At 32.1% G+C, this 18,751-nt stretch overlaps 1 protein-coding gene across 1 annotated transcript; it reads right to left on the bottom strand.

Annotated features, from left to right (window-relative positions):
• Nucleotides 1–279: 279 nt before the first annotated feature.
• Nucleotides 280–17,561, bottom strand: LOC114804499 (uncharacterized). The gene is made up of 2 exons (XM_029043127.2): nt 17,259–17,561; nt 280–1,937 (listed from the first exon to the last, which is right to left on the bottom strand). Exon 2 carries the CDS (start codon nt 1,886–1,888, stop codon nt 1,718–1,720), a length of 171 nt encoding a protein of 56 aa, XP_028898960.1. The 5' UTR covers nt 1,889–1,937; nt 17,259–17,561; the 3' UTR covers nt 280–1,717.
• Nucleotides 17,562–18,751: the final 1,190 nt, after the last annotated feature.

Consider the following 18,751-nt stretch of genomic DNA (forward strand, 5'->3'; position numbering starts at 1 on the left):
AGCGAATTCTTTGAAGATGAGATGATTCTACCTTCTCTAAAATATCGGCACAGTTGTTCAATCTCTTGAGTGATTTAGTTTCTCATCTCATTAGCTCCAGAAGTATTTAATACTATATAATTTCTTTCAGAACGTTTCTGAAGCGAGCCTTTAGAACATGATGTAGCCTCTATCTTCTCTAAAATATCGACTCAATTGTTCAAACTCTGGATTGATTTAGTTTCTCACCTCCTTCAAACTTGCCACTCTCTCCCTTCAGTAACTAAAGTAATAACACAGTTACATAATTGATTTCAGATTCATGCAGATTCTTTATTGTTTCCAAGGTAATTTGTATCGAACATTAAACGCTTTTTTAAGCCAGTTTTTTTTTAATTATTTCATTTTTATTTTTAATAATTCAGGTCAATACGATAAACTCTTTGACTTAAGCTAAGATGCAATTAAAAGCTAAAATTAGTCGGCAAAATCTCATGAGATGAGTTGCAAAGTTATATTATTAATATTTTATATATATTATATTGTTTGTATATATATATATATTTTACTCCATTCTTTGACTGGATTTACAGTACATACATTTGTACATATATGTACTTATATTGACTTTGTGACATTTCATACCAATTAGATTATGTAATCGCTTGTGTTTCAGTACTCGCTTGTGTGCCGTCCGGTCTCAATTGGCCGACGCTTGTGCTATTTCATATTGCATTTTGGTTAACATTTGAGGTTAGTTCATGTGTTTAATTGTTTTTTGTTTTCTTTTTTAAATGGCAACTTTGGACTAAATGCTTTTGTGTTATCTTCAGTAATTCTATTGCTTTCTGTTTGCATATTACTTTTAAAAACATTACTGTTGTTGGAAATTAAAATATTTTTCTTTTGTGATTTTCAACTATTTAATGGGACTAGTTATAGTACTTTGTTAACTTATGGGTGTTTATATAATGTTTATTACATGAGAAAATACTTGTTAGAAATTATAGGTAGAACTTCCTGTAGTAGTTCCCAGAGTTGTAGATTGGCTTTTATTAACATGTTAGGTAATCAGTTCCTTCAAAAATTGGAATTGCTGCTAGATAACAGTAAACTATTTAATACACTAAGTGTTTAGTGTTGAATGATTATTTTTCTTCTTCTTCTTTCTTTTTTTTTGCAAAATAGTAACTAGTAACTTAGAAGTTTTTAAGTGCTAATTTGTGTTCAACAAGTTGTCTACAATTCGAGCACATCGGTTATACTAAAAAATAAAGTTTTCATCCAACAATTAAGGTACAGAGAAGCGCTAGTATACATATATAGTATATTATTAATTTTTAATAAAATATGTAAATATGTATTTTCTTTGAATTTTGTTTTCCATAAATATTTTATTGTTTTGACCAATTTGTCTATTAACTACTTATATTTTTTAAGTTCAACTGTACTTCGCTTTAAACATTTTTTTCACTACATTTTTATTTTCATTTTTTCTTTGCTAAATAATGCAATGGACTTTGTGATTATTGGCTTTTATAAGTTTGCGTATGTAATTATCTAATTACACACTCATGCAGCACTAAAAACTAATTGCATTTTTTATGACTACTACATATGTAATTGTTATTGTTTACTCTTTATTTTATTATAACATAATTCCCCCTCGCAAGTGTTGTTGTGGCGCTCACGCCAACACCAACAAATGGTACACTCATGTTGTCCTGGCGGTACTTAATTATTCCGCACGGCAAAGCAATGAGGCGAATCGGAAGAGTCTCATCCAACTAAAAAGTTTCGACTCAACGAAATTCTCCTCCGCCTCGGAAGTGGTCATGCTGACCCGCGACGAGCTCGACGATTTGCTGGCGCGTTTATGTTGTTTAACTGCTGGTGAACCCATCTTCATCGATTTGTATTTGGTGTGCGGTGCTTTGGTTGGGTGTGCTTAAGAGGTGCTGAAAGTGAAAAGAAAATGAAAATGGTTTTAGTTAAGGTTAAGTGTCATTACTATTGGTGAAGAGAAGAAATAAGTTATACTATTCATCATATGAACCTTTTGGGACTCGAGATCTAACATACAAAAGTCCACAAAACAACATTTATAGCCTAATGAAGAAAACTTTATTCCATTTTAAACCCTTTTAAAGGATTATCCATTTCGAGGTTCTCCACTTTTTAAAGAAAAACACAAAAAATTCAAATTTAATAGGGAATATTTATTATCATTCGAAAGAACATTCTTTGGCTTCTAATTCTAAAAGATTATCTCTTTTAAATGCTGGCCGCTTCTCAGATGATCCATCCGTTGAGTAAAATTTTCGATGACTCGTTCGCATTTTGGCTATTAACTGGCAAATGAGTCGAGTGATGTTTTGCTCCAAGGCCTGAATCGATGCGGAATTGTCCGCATAGATTTTAGGCTTTTCATATCCCTACAAAAAAAATTCTAACGGTATGAAATGGGATTGTCCGCATAGACTTTAGATTTTACATATCCCCAAAGAGTCTAACGGAATGATATCACATGGTCTTAGTGGCGAATCTACCGGCCCAAAACATGGAATCATTTGCTCACCGAAGTTATTCTATTTCTAAAATTCGGCGGTTTGATGAATTTATTGTATTTTGAGTGTGCTGGTGCTTGGTCACATAATTAAGGACACCAATTTTTTTTATTGGATTTTTTATTATTTTAACACAAAAACTTGCGGTAAGTTGTATAAATCATTTGTATATTAACTGAATATTCAATATCAAATAAAATAACTGTTAGATATGGGTCGAAAAAAGAGTTGTACTCCATAATTGAGGAAAATGTTTATTTACAAGTACGTGAAGGAAAAAATGTCCATTAGAGCCGAAGCGAAGGAACTTTTATGCTCAAAATCAATGGTTCACAATGCTTTGATTCATTACGGAGGACAGGGAGTAAAATAAAAAAAAAAAAAAACGGCCCAGAAAAACTACTTCAAAGGACGATCGTGTAATTTGTAGAGTTTGCAAGGCGAATCCTTTTTTAACTTCTTGGCACGATAAAGGATCAACTGACCAACGATGTATCAACACGAACCATCAGATGTCGTCTTCTTGAATCGTAAGAAAAAAACCGCACGTATCAAACAAAAACTTAAAGAGTCGTATTCAATTTGCAAAGGAGTATATCGGAAAACCCTTAGATTTTTGGAAACAAATACTGTTGAGCGATGAATCCAAGTTTAATTTATTTGGTTCAGATGGGAAACAATTTGTTCGTTAAATTTTCAATAAATCTATACCTTAGAAGATAATAAATATGGTAACTGAAGTTTAAAAAAATATGTCGCTTTTAAATTATAAAATAAACCAATATTTTAAAAGAAAACGGAGTGTCCTTAATTATGTGACCACCAGTGTATATATGTATGTAGATAGCCCCTTGAATATACTCTTTCTTGGTATCTTATCCTACGAATTCATGTTTCCTCCGTGAACATGAAATTTCAATGAGCTGTAAAAACAGCCGGAAACAAACATGCGAGGATCCCATTATATTTTGGAAACCCCTGTGTTCCACTTGAATCACATTATTCATAGAAAAGCCCAAACCTATATCAAAATCCTCTAACAACTTTTTAAATGTATACTTTTCAGATAGTCTACCTTCAAGACTAGCTCTAAACCCATATAACTCACAGCACGTACTTATGGGTTTTAACACACTTATAGTATTATATATTATAATACCCACATTATGCACTTGTTCTCGTGTGTACACTTTCATTTCAATTGCACACTAATTGCCTCATTGACGTTCTGACGGACGTGTCGCTATCACTCTAATGCAACAAACACATAGAAAACGAATAAGCTCAAATGTAGTCAAGTGCGAAACCGAACGTCATCGCCGATTGCTTGTCAGCTGATAATTGTGTTTTTGTTTCCTTTATGTACTGTTGTGTTGTTGTTACGTTCTAATGCCAGTATTGCAATGAAATTCGAAACTAGGTCAGTGCTAAATAATAAAAAAAATAGAAAAAATGAAACGAAAAAGGCGAAGATTTCTAAATAACAAACTCAAATAAGTGTGTCCCATATATCAGTCATAAATTTCAGTTTGACAATGTGAACCCTATTGGAAATTCGAGATGTCACGTAATCTAGGAAAGCTCTAATACGAAAAGAATTATTTGAATATTGATTAAAAATTATATTAAGAAGGCCTCATCAATCGGACAAGAAATCCTACAAGAACTATGATGGGATATGGATGTTGAAGAACCCTAGCTGAAGAGCATTGCAATTTTGAAGGCAATGTCACTGGTTTCACAAGAATCCGCTATACAATTCCAACTGAGCCTCACGAATCCTTTAAGAGATCGGCAATTAAAGATTAGATTTCGATATATAATATGCATACACACATGTATAACTTTCATATGTTCAATTTGAGACATCCCTTATTGGGCCTAAAAATCTGTCAGCTGCATGTTGTGGGGACAATTAAAATTTTATGTATAGCTTTATGGGTAGCATTGAAGAATGATTTGATATTCAACTGAAGCAAATTAGAGACATCCATATTGATGACGAATTCTACTCGACATTCCTCTGCATACATACATACATATGTACATACATTTGTGTGAACATGTGTAACCAATTCTAAAATTTGGTTGACAAGGTGTTCTTTGTCAATTTAGATATACATTAAATTGATTTTAATTAAAATCGTTTAATTATTAAAAAAATGCAATCATCTTTGAGAGATTTTCGTTTAAGTTATGTCATATATCTTTAAGCATACTTGTATATGTATTTGAAAGCCTCAGACACCTTTTTTATCCTTGGATTAACAACAGAATAATTCAAATGATAAATATTATCATTACAAAAACTAAATCGTTGTTGATAAAACAGCACATATTCTAATGAAATTAATGGGTTCACCACATCTAAATCTCGAATTCTAAATATTCAAAATCTTTACCTCGGACAATTTAATTTAGATAATTTCAGTTTTTTAATGAAAATCTGTATCCTTCGGCATCTAGAGAAATTTTCCGGTTACCGAATCGGGTTTGATTATGTGAAACTTTGGTATGTATCTCAATTCAATCTGGACCACCTCATTTAAGTTAAATTTGCAGCGCAATTTTGAGTTGTCTAGAAAAACCGTGTGATATGACCTACTCATTCTTTTGAGATTATGTTAACTAACTCACTCTATTTAATTTTCCTTCCTTCCTTAAATACTATTTTCAATCCTTAAATACTATTTTGGTAAGGTTATGACGATTAGTACTTGACTAATGGTGGACCAGATTAGCCGAACACATCTTTCACTTAACCAAATTTTTCCATTGCAAGCAAAAATAGCAGAGATAGTGCCCTCAAACTTTACCAGTTTACCGGTTAGGGTTACTACTCTAAAAAATGTTAGAGGTTTTCTGCTTGTGACGCTATCTCTCGGCAAGGACAGCGAACACTTTTTCACTTACAATACATATGTATATGTATTGTATGTATGTATGTTATTGGCGTTCAACCGTTTAGCCGGTTATAGCCGAATCGACGATAGTGCGCCACCTCTCTCTCTCCTTCGCAGTTCGGCGCCAGTTGGAGATCCCAAGTGTAACCAGGTCGCTCTCCACCTGGTCCCTCCAACGGAGTGGAGGCCTTCCTCTTCCTCGGCTTCCTCCGGCGGGTACTGCATCGAACACTTTCAGGGCTGGAGTGTTTTCGTCCATTCGGACAACATGACCTAGCCAGCGTAGCCGCTGTCGTTTTATTCGCTGAACTATGTCAATGTCGTCGTATAACTCGTACAGCTCATCGTTGCATCGTCTGCGGTATTCGCCGTTGCCAATGTTCTGAGGACCATAAATCTTGGGCAAAATTTTCCTCTCGAAAACTCCTAGTGTCGTCTCATCTGATGTTGACATCGTCCAAGCTTCTGCACCATAAAGCAGGACGGGCTAATAAAAATGAAGTTAAATTCAATCTGAGCTTACTTGTTCAATGGAACTTCGAGCTTGGAGCTCTGAAAGTTTTAAGCTATCTCCGAAATTTTGAACTATTTAATGATATACCCAAAGTGTTGAAGGTGTCCAGATAAGTGACAATCGTTTTGGATGGATGGATGAGAAGGAAAGTTTTAGTCATCGATTAACAAAGTAGCTTAAATGATGTCAACAATTTAGCGTTAAATTCTAAATATTCATTACTAAAATGTTTTAGCATTGCTAGTTTTATTTATTAATAAATTTTACTTCATTTTGCAATTAACTTTACATTTTTCATGGAAACAAGTCTAAAATTTACACACATATACTACATTCTGAATGTACATATGTACATATGCAGATACATTGTATGTAGGTATATGTAGGTATTATTTATTATGTATATAATAACTGAATTTAATAAGCACAAGCTTTTATGTTGATTCTCGATTCATGTTTCATTATAAAAATTTTCATATTTGATATTTATTGTTTTCATTAATATACCGTACATGCAGTTTATTAATGATGTAATCGATTGCACTTGAGTGTATAGCGTGACTAGTTAACAGTGCAAGGCAACCAAAAGTTGATTTTTCAAAATGTATAGTATGTATATGATATATGTATGTATATCCAATATATAGTGTAATTGACAATGACAAGTTTTGTCATTTTAGTTGTTTAAGTGAGCTCCTTATACTATTTGATGTGTACAGTACAGTATTATTCGAGAAAGGATGATATCAGAAGGATTACGCTTCATTATGATTATATTAAAAAGCTTATTCACGTCAAATAACAATGAAACTTATTTATCACTGTAGAAAAATCGATCAATAGTACCGTTATGGTATTACGTCACTAAAATTCCGATCGGAGTATAGAAAGTGTCACCATAATTAAGATTGTCATACTGTTTTACATTTTTAATATAGAGTTATAAAAGCTAAAGAGGTTTAGGAAGGCATTAAGTTGAGAACATTTTTGAAAAGGGTTGCCAACATTTTAATTAATTAATTGTAATGAATAAACTCAAAAACTATTGTGCCGATTTCAAAAATCTTTCACCATTGGAAAGCTACATACACCCCGAGTACCATAGGTTATATTTATTGCTAGAATCGCAAATTTCTGGAAATTGTTCCCAGGTGAGGATATCAAAAAGACTCCGTGATGGAGAATCTTAATCTGAAACTGAAAATCGTCTTCCAAGTAATTCTCTTCGCATCGGAATCGTGTGCCAGAGAGTCAAGGAACGAGTGCTCGCAGATGCTTGCTGAACAAAATTTCAAAACCTCCCAAGTACGCGCTTGAGAGTCGAGTACGGAGCTTGTGCAGCGGCTTGAAGAACAAAATATTATATTAGAAATATACAAGCTTGCACTAGGGCGTCGAACTCTGAGCGTTCCAACGCCTTCATAATCAGAGAGAAAGACAACGGACACAAAAGACTAGAGGTCATAATCAAGTTTTAGTTTAGCTCTTTGCAAATAAAATATAATTTCATGTTCGAATTTTCCTCATTTTACCTTTTTAAAATGAACCCAGTTAAGAATCGGCAAAGTACATGCATTGGAATGTTTGTTTATGCCCGTGCGAAGCCGGTGTGGTCTGCTAGTACAAATATGTATAGAGGAATCTTTCATAGAGATCGTTAATTATTTAAATATTCTTAGTATTCCTAGAATATAAATATATTCGAATAAAATCTGGAAAAAAGCAATAATACGGTTATCTGTAAAAAGAACACAATTCTTTACATGAATGCAAAATTTTATGTTACACTTTTTATACTCTCTTGAATGATACTCTCTCATTTCCTACACAACCATTCGAAATCTTCAATGTAACCATATCTGTGTGGACCCTTAGAATATTATACTTACGATTACGAGTGTAACCTAGAACCGCAGTGAACCGCATCTTGATTAACAACAACAACAAGCACATACATATGGTATGGTTTATATGCAAGTATCTATGCGAGTATCTGATACGCAGAAAGGTATAAATTACACCCACTTCACAGCGCATAGCAAATGCAGCAATTGTTGGTACACGAAAGATGCCGTTACATAAATTGTATATGCATAAGCGCCTCATATGCTACACTTGCTTATCTAAATACTTTCAATAAATATGCAGGTATGGAGTGGGGCTCCATGTACTGTGTATGACTCCAAATAGAGCAATCAGTTATTATTGTAGGTACAATGGCTAATAAAAAATAGCTAAAACAATGGAGAATGTCCCACACCTTTTTTTACTACCGCACTTAGAAGATGAAGTCGTGTGTGAAAAGAAGAAGGGAGCGTACAAGTGTTCATACAGACAGATAGACAGAAAGACATTCATACAATGTAACCGATATTATTAGACAAATTCATAAAACAGGTTATTTCCGCCTTAGATTGTGGGTACACACAAATTAAATTATGACTTACAAATACAAATCTACGAGGGAAGTTTGTTAATTCCTCAGGCTTTCGAATAACATACTATATTCTTATACTCTCGCAACAAATGTTGCTAAAGAGAGTATTATAGTTTTGTTCACATAACGGTTGTTTGTAACACCTAAAACTAAAAGAGTTAGATATAGAGTGATATATACCAAAGTGATCAAGGCGACGAGTAGATTTGAAATCCGGATGTCTGTCCGTCCGTCCGTCTGTCCGTCTAAGATATCTTGACGAAACTTGGCACAAATATTCCTTGGCACCATAAGAAGATCAAGTTCGAAAATGGGCAGAATCGCACCATTGCCACGTCCACAAAATGGCGAAAACCAAAAACACATAAAGTGTCATAACTAAGCCATAAATGAAGATATAAAAGTAAAATTTGGAATAAAGGATCGCACTAGGAGGGGACATATTTGGATGTAATTTTTTTGGGGAAGTGGGCGTTTCGGTTATTTGTATTTAACTCGCAAACTAATAAAGCTATATAAACCAAACTTTCTGCAGTCGGTTCTCTTACATACTCCACCACACACCATGAAAATAGTTGAAATCGGATAATAACCACGCCCACCACCCATACAAAGGTTAGGTTGAAAATTACTAAAAGTGGGTTAACTAACTAACGAAAAACGTCAGAAACACTAAATTTTGCAGAAGAAATAGCAGAAGGGAGCTGTACTCAGATTTTTTTACAAAATGGAAAATGGGCGTGGCATTACTTATGAGTCAAAAACCATACCTCAGGAACTACTCGACCGATTCGAATGAAATTTGGTATATAATATTTTCTTGACACCCTGATAACACGGACTGGGCGAAATCGGTTCACAACCACTACTACTTTCCTTATAACTCAATTTTGAAATCCATCTTATTCCTTCACTTAATAATGTAAACATAAGGAACCAATGAAGATAACGGAATAAAACTTTACACAATTAGTGCATATCATCTCTGGCTTCACTTGTGAAAAAATTGTCGAAAACGGGCCATAACTTTTCAAGGCCCCAGATATCGAACATGTTGAACTCAGCGCCTAAGGATAAATTTTAACCGAAAATATGGGTAAATCTCTCAGATATCTCAATTTAATTCAGATTCAGAAATTGTTTTCTTCTAATAGTGTGTCTCTGTTCCAAAAATTATTAAAATCGGCTCATAACATTTCCATATACCTCATTGTAGGTTTTTCAAAAGTATCTTCTCCTAGCTCCCATATACCTAATTATAGGTTTTTCAAAAATACGGTGAGCTTTATTCCGCATACATGTATTGGTTAAATTTCTTCAATAAATTCCGAGAGTATAAAATGTTCGGTTGCACCCGAACTTAGCCTTTCCTTACTTGTTCTTTTTAGATTTTTACCAGTTTTACTGTTCAGTAATAGTCGGGTTTTCATCAGAGAACATTGGATTGACATAACGCGACAGAACGTATCAAAACAAATGGCCTGAATAATGAATGGATAGGCTCATTTCTTGATAGGATTCAGACAGCAAAAAAATCGACCCAAATAAAGAAATGCTTTCAGAAGTTGTAATGCCTCTTGAAGTATTCTGTTGGTTCGGCATTTTTTCGACATTCAAACCACCCCAGGCAACATTTTTCTAACTTTCAACAACTTCTACCGTTGACGCCTTTTAAGTAATTTCATCTCTTCAAAACCAAAAAAAAAAAAAATCAATATCTGTCCATAGCAAATTATAACTGTATCGGATTCCACGCAAAGAAAAAAGAAATTGACTCCCCACCGCGACATTGTGCTTCGTTAGTTATGTATTTATACTAAACATTTCATAAATTACCGACAAAAGACATTTTAATCAAGAACTCCTACACATTTGCATACTTAACTGTTTGTTTGTTTGCTTGTAAGCTGGTTCAACAGTATCAAAGGTCTTTTTTGTTCGTAATCAGACATGTTCGCCGAAAAGTTGTTTACATTTGAAAGCAAACTAATGATACGAAGCGCTTAAATATTGTTTAGGCAGCTGTGTTGTTGTAAATGCTCATTCATATGCATGCATATTCGAAGATAGCTAAATACATATTCATAAGTGTGAGTATGAGTGGGTTTCTATGGAAATTCATGAAAGGCAGGTGATAATTTGGTGCTGGAAGTGGCTACAACTGCAATCTCTTATAGCGTAAACAGAAACATGTTTTAATAACATGTAAACAATTTATTAGTGTCTTCATAAGGTAACTAGTACCGTTTTACTAGCTTTAAAGCTTAATAAGGGCGGGAGCAGTAGTGTAACGGTATCATTATAACAAGAGGTATAACTCTAAGTAGGCTATGGAGACGTAAATTTATTAAATTCAAGTAGTAGAGAAGCAAATTTTATTTGTTTCTACTAGAGAATTATAAAGAAATATACATACCATCTTTTGAGATGAAAAGATATCATTAAGACTTTTTACATTTTTTCTGGAGTTCTAATGGCTTTTTTAATCGGATAACTTTATTTTCCAATTACTCCAAATGAATAACGATTACCCGTTTTTCCAAGTGTGTCAAGTACGGTTAGATGTTTAAGAGATTTTTTAAGGTTTAAGACTATGAGGTCGCTGACACAACTGAAATGATTACCGTTTAGTTGATTTGAATTGATTTCCAAAGACAAAATGAACAAGAAAGGTAGATCTAAGTTCGGGTGTAATCGAACATTGTATACTCTCGCAATTATTTTATTTTATTATAAGAGGGTTGAGGTAATTCCCGGACCAAACCCCATCAAGCTACATTATATCCCAGATTAAACGTCTATATTTTGACATCTGACATTTTAACCTATATATATGGTATAAAGACTACCCAATGTTTGAAGCCCCTAATATTAGTTACATCGGTGACCCGATTTCTCAATTTTTAGCACCGAGAAACATTATTAGAAGAAATAGATTCCCTCTAAATGTCTTTAAAATATCTAAGAGATTTACCTATATTTTCGATAAAAACTTATCCATAAGCTCCGTGGTCTTCATGTGCGATATGGGTTACCTTCAAAATGTATAGTCCGATTTCGACAATTTTCAAATGAGTGATGACACATCTAAAATGCAGTATTTTTGAGCAATTCTGTTCCATTTTCTTTATTGGTTCTTGATGAATGTATATACTGTTAAGATGGATTGGATTAGCAAAATGTTTTATATGGCAAGTAGGCGTGGTTATTAACCGATACTCTGTGTAACATGTTACGAGAGTATAAAAATGCTCGAAAATTATGTTATAGTACCAAATATGGAAGCTAAATAGATATGTTTAACAATTACCGTATAATTATCGGGGCTAAAGGTACTTCAAAAGTGACTCCTACAATTTTATGAAACAATAAAAAATAGTTGTGAAACATATTCATCATGGAAAGAACATTTATACTCCATGCCTTGAGATTTATTATTCTCGGGGATATTGAACCCATGGATAGTTATTTAAAAATTTAGTATATAACATGACTAGTAAAATATAAAAAATATAATAAAAATTTCATGAAATGCTGAACTGTTATCACTCCAATCTACACTGGTTCTCTGCTAATCTCTAAACCATTCGATTCACCGCTGGGTGTCAATTTCGTGTGTAGGTTTTTAGTGATTGTCACAACAGGTGGAAATTACAAAATGTATTTCGTAAAACCCACTAACTAAGTAAAGTATCAGGTTTTCTTGTTGACAAATTTCTATTGTGTTTGTTCTGGTTTCCAACTACCTAACGGTATGTACAAGTATATTTTAATTTTGTACTACCCGCTGTCTACAAGAAATGTTGCTGCGACATAACAGCTGTCACCTCTACGTTTTAACATTATGGTTTCAACGCAAACATTTTGAGATAAATGAGCACACGAAATGACTAAGTTGTTCATCTAATACACTTTGGGCTTAAGATTTTTGTTAAAAAATGTGTTTTCTGTTGGCTGGATTTCGAATTTGGATTGGATTAACGGTAATTTAAGGTAGTATGTATATAGTAATTTCATGTAAGGAAGTCGCCTAAGCGCTAAGACTTTAGTCTTGTCGTTCCTAATTTGAAAGAATCTTTGTGTAAGCCTCCCCCAAGTGCCATATATGCATATTGATAGATTAAAGCATCTATAGAATGATGATTAGAGCAATGTGTACTTATATAAAAAATATTTGTATAGGTTAAACAATAGTTTCTGATAACGTTGGACAATATTATTGATGATTATAAAATTTATATTTTCGATGTATGTATATATACATATGTATATGGTTGTACTTAAGTATGCATATGTCTGTCAGTGACTCCAATTATGAAAATCTAAATTAAGTTGCAAAGTGTAAATGGTATTAGTTACACATATAAATACACACATACATACATACATACACACATATGTACATAATGTAGTTGCAAATAGATTGCTGACGAAATATTTGTTTGAGACACAGTCCAAAATACAAAATGTGTTCGGAAAGAAAGAAAAAACGTATGTATTCGTATATTATTGTAAATGTACACAGAAAACAATGTTACAAATTAAATAGCTTGTCAACGTAAAGAATGCACATCTATGTATGTAGTATGTGTGACTTTGTAAGTTTATTTAGTTGTCGCCAGTATTTTTTCGTTCGTGTGGTTTTTTAATTGTTTTTGATGTTGTTGTTACTCCGAAGAAAAATAAGTTTTTCTGTTATGACCTAAAATAAAAGCGATTTCGAGTTGTGGCGCTTTGCAGGGGATACGTATATATATATGTATATATGTACATATATACCAGTATATAATTAAGTATATTATGCCCTTCACGCTTCGTAAGCAAACTTAAACTTGATTGTATGCGACTTACATACATATGCATAATGACATATATACATTTATTAGTAGGTGCCTAGGTACCTATAAGGTTACCCTATACACATACATACACAGGTATTACATATCAACCTAAGAATTTGTATAAATATTTAATCAATATTTGAATCTTTATAATTTTCATAACAAACTTGTTTGGGGCATTAAAAATTAACCTGTAGTTTTTCAACACTCTACGCCTAGACCTTAGTTAACTGTAATTTACTGTTTTTTCACAATATGTTATCTATAAGTATAAACAACTATTAAATTTGATATTTTAAATGAATTTTTATTTATATTTATTTAATTTTTTTCCTTAAGGGGTTAGGTTACTACCTATAACTCAAAGTTCTCCATAACTCCAACTCTTGAATTGGCAATAGAAGTCCAATTTCATACAAATTACCTTCCATAACTCGAAGTCTCCCTAACTCCAAGTTTTTTGTGGACTATGGTGATTCGAGTTAGGGAAGTTCAACTGTATTCGCTAAGTATTGGCTTGAAAAAAACTAGTTGTAATAAAAACAATCCTTCGTTTAATTTAAAATTTAAACAAAATCCCAAGTCATACACAAAATCGTATTCCAAAGGCTATATCTCTAAGACTTTTACAAGGATCGATTTGAAAATTTGAGTATGTATCAGTCATGATATAATAGCAGCCAGTATATGTAAATATATTTTACTAAAACAAACTCGACATTACGACAGTTTTTTCCTTTCACATTTCTATAATGCATTTGACAGTAAAATGCATAGGACGTGACGTCATGAACAGTCTGTTAGCGATTGACAGTTTAACTACGATACGAGGCCGTGGGAATTTTCTACAGTTATTGATGAAAAAAAATCAATTCTTCATAACAAATGTTTCTAAATAATCCAACCAACAAATCCAACAACTAGCTAACTAATCTAGTTAGTTATTATACTCCAGAAAATAGTTAAAACCGAAAAAATGCCTTCAGGTCCGTCACTTGCTACTAAAGGTCAAGGTTAGGTCAAGGGGTAGACCTCAGCAACTGCAGAGTATCTCACTTAGACAGCTTCGATATATACAATTTTTTTCTATGTTTCCGCGGGAGAGCAAAACGCCACAATTCCCTATTAGGGGCATTATATTTGATTATTTCGGGTATCTATTTTCAAATATTAATTAAAATACTATAATGCTATCGAGAACTATTATTATTTGCTGAAATAAACACACATATGTTTATTCTACTAAATATTATAATCTATGCAGCACTTACTGATAAATTCTGTATAAATATGCTACAATATTATTAATTGATTTTTCATCGAGTTTTTTGATACATACTATGTACATATGTAAGTATATATACTTTATTTATGTACATCCAATGTATTTATTTGATAACACTTCTGCTCGCTGTACATAATGACGTTCGCCACACGAGACTTATCAATGATATCGATTTTTTACTGTTAATGCATTTGCTAAATATAGGTAATGTGGCTGTCAGAAGCATTCATTAAGTGTGTCAAATAGAAATAGAAATTTACGATGTGGCATTTTTTTATCATTCGAACTACATAATTATAAGGTCGAAAAATATAATTATACCTACATACATATGTTTGAGTACTATGTATGTATGTAGTTATAAATCGAAAATATAACTACTGTAGTTTGCGTAGTTGTCAAAATTATCGAGTCCTTCACTTGTAAAATGCAATATGTTGTTGTTCTTATATTACATTATATATAGGTCATGTATGTACATATGTACAAATATTTAGTAACTACAAGTGTTACATCAAAATTATTATTGGACAGTAGAACTCTTCAGAAGGCGTTGGAATTGAGGTTTAAAGAATAATTTTAAAAAATACAGTAGTTTTCCGAAATAACGTACACATTAATTGTCAGGCCTATTCGTTACATCGAATTTTTCGTTAATTCGAGTACTCACTTAGAGGTATGTTTTTCAATAAAATTCAGTTATATATCCGTAAATTGTTGTTTAATAAATTGTGTTATTAATTATTTGTTAAAAAATGAAAAACCATAACAAAACAATTCAAATCCAATAAATTCTTCCAAAATGGACCAATTCTGACACTCATACTTCTATTTGGTGCTGATCAATAATTTTAAGCTTTTTTATAAAACTCAACATTTTTTCAATTTGCACATTTCTTTTGAATTTTTTCAAGTTTTATTTTTAATTCTGGTTCGAAGTTATTTGATTTTTTGCTCTTTCTTCATATGTATTCTTCATGTTGTTCGTTAAACCGAGTACTTACAAAATCCCCGATGTTCGTTATTTAAGGTACTCAATGTCACAAATTTGTTTGTTCGTTATGAGCGGTTTTCGTTAAAACGAATATTCGTTATTTCGGAAAACTACTATAGTTAAAATGTTTAATTATGTTCTGAATTTATTATTTTGACTAAATAAATGTTGTATATTTCATATTAAATACTATTTTCATTAGTAAGCAATAATAAAAATAAAATAATAATAACATTCTGTTGATTGGAATGAGAATTTATATATAACACGATTTAATTTACTAGATCAGCAAAAACTTGTTAAATATTAAGGTTTCAAAAAATTTGTTTATATAAAAAAAGAATTTCATTAAATTTGTTTCAATAAAAAAATTTCTATAAAAATTCTTCAATAAAAATTTTTTCACTAAATTTCTTTTTTCACTCATTTTTTTTAACCAGTTTTTTTCTCAAATTTTTTTTTTCACTAAAATATAATTGTAAAAGATATATAATTTATCAAAATTTTACAATTTACAGTTAAATGATTAACTACTTAACGTTGTATATGAACTCATACTTATATATTTAGCTTTTGTTATCCACAAAAGAATTACTTCTAAGTTGGCTCTAGTATTTCTCTTGACTTAAACACCGACTTTGACACAGTGGCAGATTACGTAAGAAAAAAGTATATAATGAAAATATACGAAAGTACATAGGTCGAATCGTATGTATGTATGTATGTAGAAATACGCTGGTTATTGTATATGTTGTTACATTTCTCTTGCATTTACACGTGCTTGCCAGCCAAATTGAAAAAGAAAAAAAAACAAAAAAAAATTTGAGTACTAAGAACGCAGCACTTGGCGCATGATAACCATTTATTATTATGATTAATATATGTTTATCACTCAGTCGTACATATAGCAGACATATGAATATATACAGACAGAGTTTCACATAAAAGCTTTAGCAATAGATTCTTCTACTGCAGTGAGTTTCATGTTTCAAATTCACCAAATATTATTTTAAAAATTTTTTTCGACTTTTTATAAATTTTTTGTATATAACCAACAACATAATAAAACGTATACATCACTTACGCTTAACTCCACACTTAGTAATTTGAGTAGACTACTAAACCCTAAGCTCAACTGAAGTAAAGTGTTTTGAGGAATAAATAAACTGTCATCAAATCCAAGCAAAAGCTTGCAACCGTTTTATTTTGTTGTAATCTAGTTTCGGCAGGCACTAGCCAGAATTTAGCGCACATTACTAATCCTTGAAAGCTATTACGATATACGAGCGCATAAATATCTATAATTTATACGTTGCGGCGCTTTGGCTTATTTATTCACTTTTCAAAGCTGCTGTACATAAATCAAATGTGGAGAAGTGCTTACATATGAGTAATCTATATATATACATATATATGTATGTCGCTGCAGCCAGTGTGAACAGCGCGCAAGTTTGCACAATTGGGGCACTATTACAAATCCCTATTTTCAAATGTCCTTCACAACGTCAATGTTATCAGCACCAGCACCAACCAATACATGCCACATACTGCATACTATATATGGTATATAATATACTCTAGGTTGCACTGTATGCCATAACACATAGAACTACATATATATTTTTTTTTCTATTCGACGTAATGAAATTTTAGCTAATTTTTAAACATTAAAAAAAATTAATTCGTCGGAATTTCAAAATTATTACCCAAAAATGTATACAAAATGTCAGCAACTTACTCGCAGTGATAGCGTATATCCTTTTGTGTATCCTGCGTTTACAGTTTTTATTTTTGCTTTTGCAGTATATTAATTACCGTTATTATAATTGCAATTAATTGATTTTTTATTTTTTTTTTTGAATTTTCTTTCACGAACCTGACACAATTTTATTTAACACTAACAATTAAACATTCAGTGCAAAATATACAATTACAACAACAGCAAATACACGACAACCAGAGAAAGAATATTTTTGTAGGCGAAATTTGTAGCGCTAACAAACAACCATCACAAACTGCGTCAGCTGACTGAATGAAATGCTGGCGATAACAAAAAGCCCCACGAATTTGCCACCGTTTGCGGTGACTCTCTTAATACACACGAGCAATGTGAGCAACGCGTTGTTGCTGCTGCTGCTGCAGCTAAAAGGCCAACAACAAATAGGCAAAACGCTAAGAAAGGCAATTGTGGTGGCTGCAATAAAATTGTGGTGTACATATGTATATATATGTATGTATATATGTATATATATGTATGTCTGTGTGTGTACAAGAAATCTGTTACTTTCTGATTCTAAGTTGGGGCACTCATTCAAAAGTCTAGGGCAGTAGTTGCAACGGCGAAAGCATCACTTCAAAGCATACAAATACACTTAACAGATACATATGTACCGCTAGTAAGCAAGTCTCAGCAGCAGCAACATTGACTATTCGCCCTCGTTCACCTCCAAGGTAGACTATGAATTTTGTGCTCTCCGCGCAGCTGTTTATTGTTAGTTGCGCTCTCTACATTTAACTGTATAGTTTTGTGCTCAGCATTTGTTGTGTTGGAGCGCTTTTTCGGCGGTGGACTCTCTGTTGACATTCGTATTACATTGCCCAATCGTCCCACTCAAACATAAGCTTTTACATATTTATGTATATATATGTATGTAAGTACATAAATACATGCACATGGCTGTATATTGTTGTAAATTGGTTTGTAGATATATTTTTTATGTACTCGTAGCCACTTATAAGTAGCGTTCATTCATTAGGGTTTGAAGATAACTGCATTTAACCGTGGGTAGTGCAAACAAATGCAGAAAGGTGCATACATACATACATACCTACATATATGTATATATAAATGAAAACTTTTACATGATATACATAGCAACTATTATGACAAGTTAACCTTCCAGGTTATATAAAATAATCCAAGAATGAAAATTCGTTATATAAAAAATTTGAAAATTAGCAAGTTGCAAACAAACACTTGGTAGGATCGTTTATAGTCTCTAATTTTAGAAAAAAAATCTGGAAAATAAATGACTTGAGAGAAATCCAGAGAAAATGCAATGAATAAATTATTGGAAAAAATTATATTGGAAATCTATGAAAATTCTTCAAATATTCAGAAAAAACCAGAAAATATTATATAAAAACTTTTTATAATATTTAGAAATATAAAAATATAAATATATTTTATATAAAATATAAATATTTAATCCAAAAAATTTTTTACGAAAA

Source organism: Zeugodacus cucurbitae, chromosome 3 (genome assembly GCF_028554725.1).
Source record: "Zeugodacus cucurbitae isolate PBARC_wt_2022May chromosome 3, idZeuCucr1.2, whole genome shotgun sequence".
In the NCBI taxonomy this organism is placed as follows: Eukaryota; Metazoa; Arthropoda; class Insecta; order Diptera; family Tephritidae; genus Zeugodacus; species Zeugodacus cucurbitae.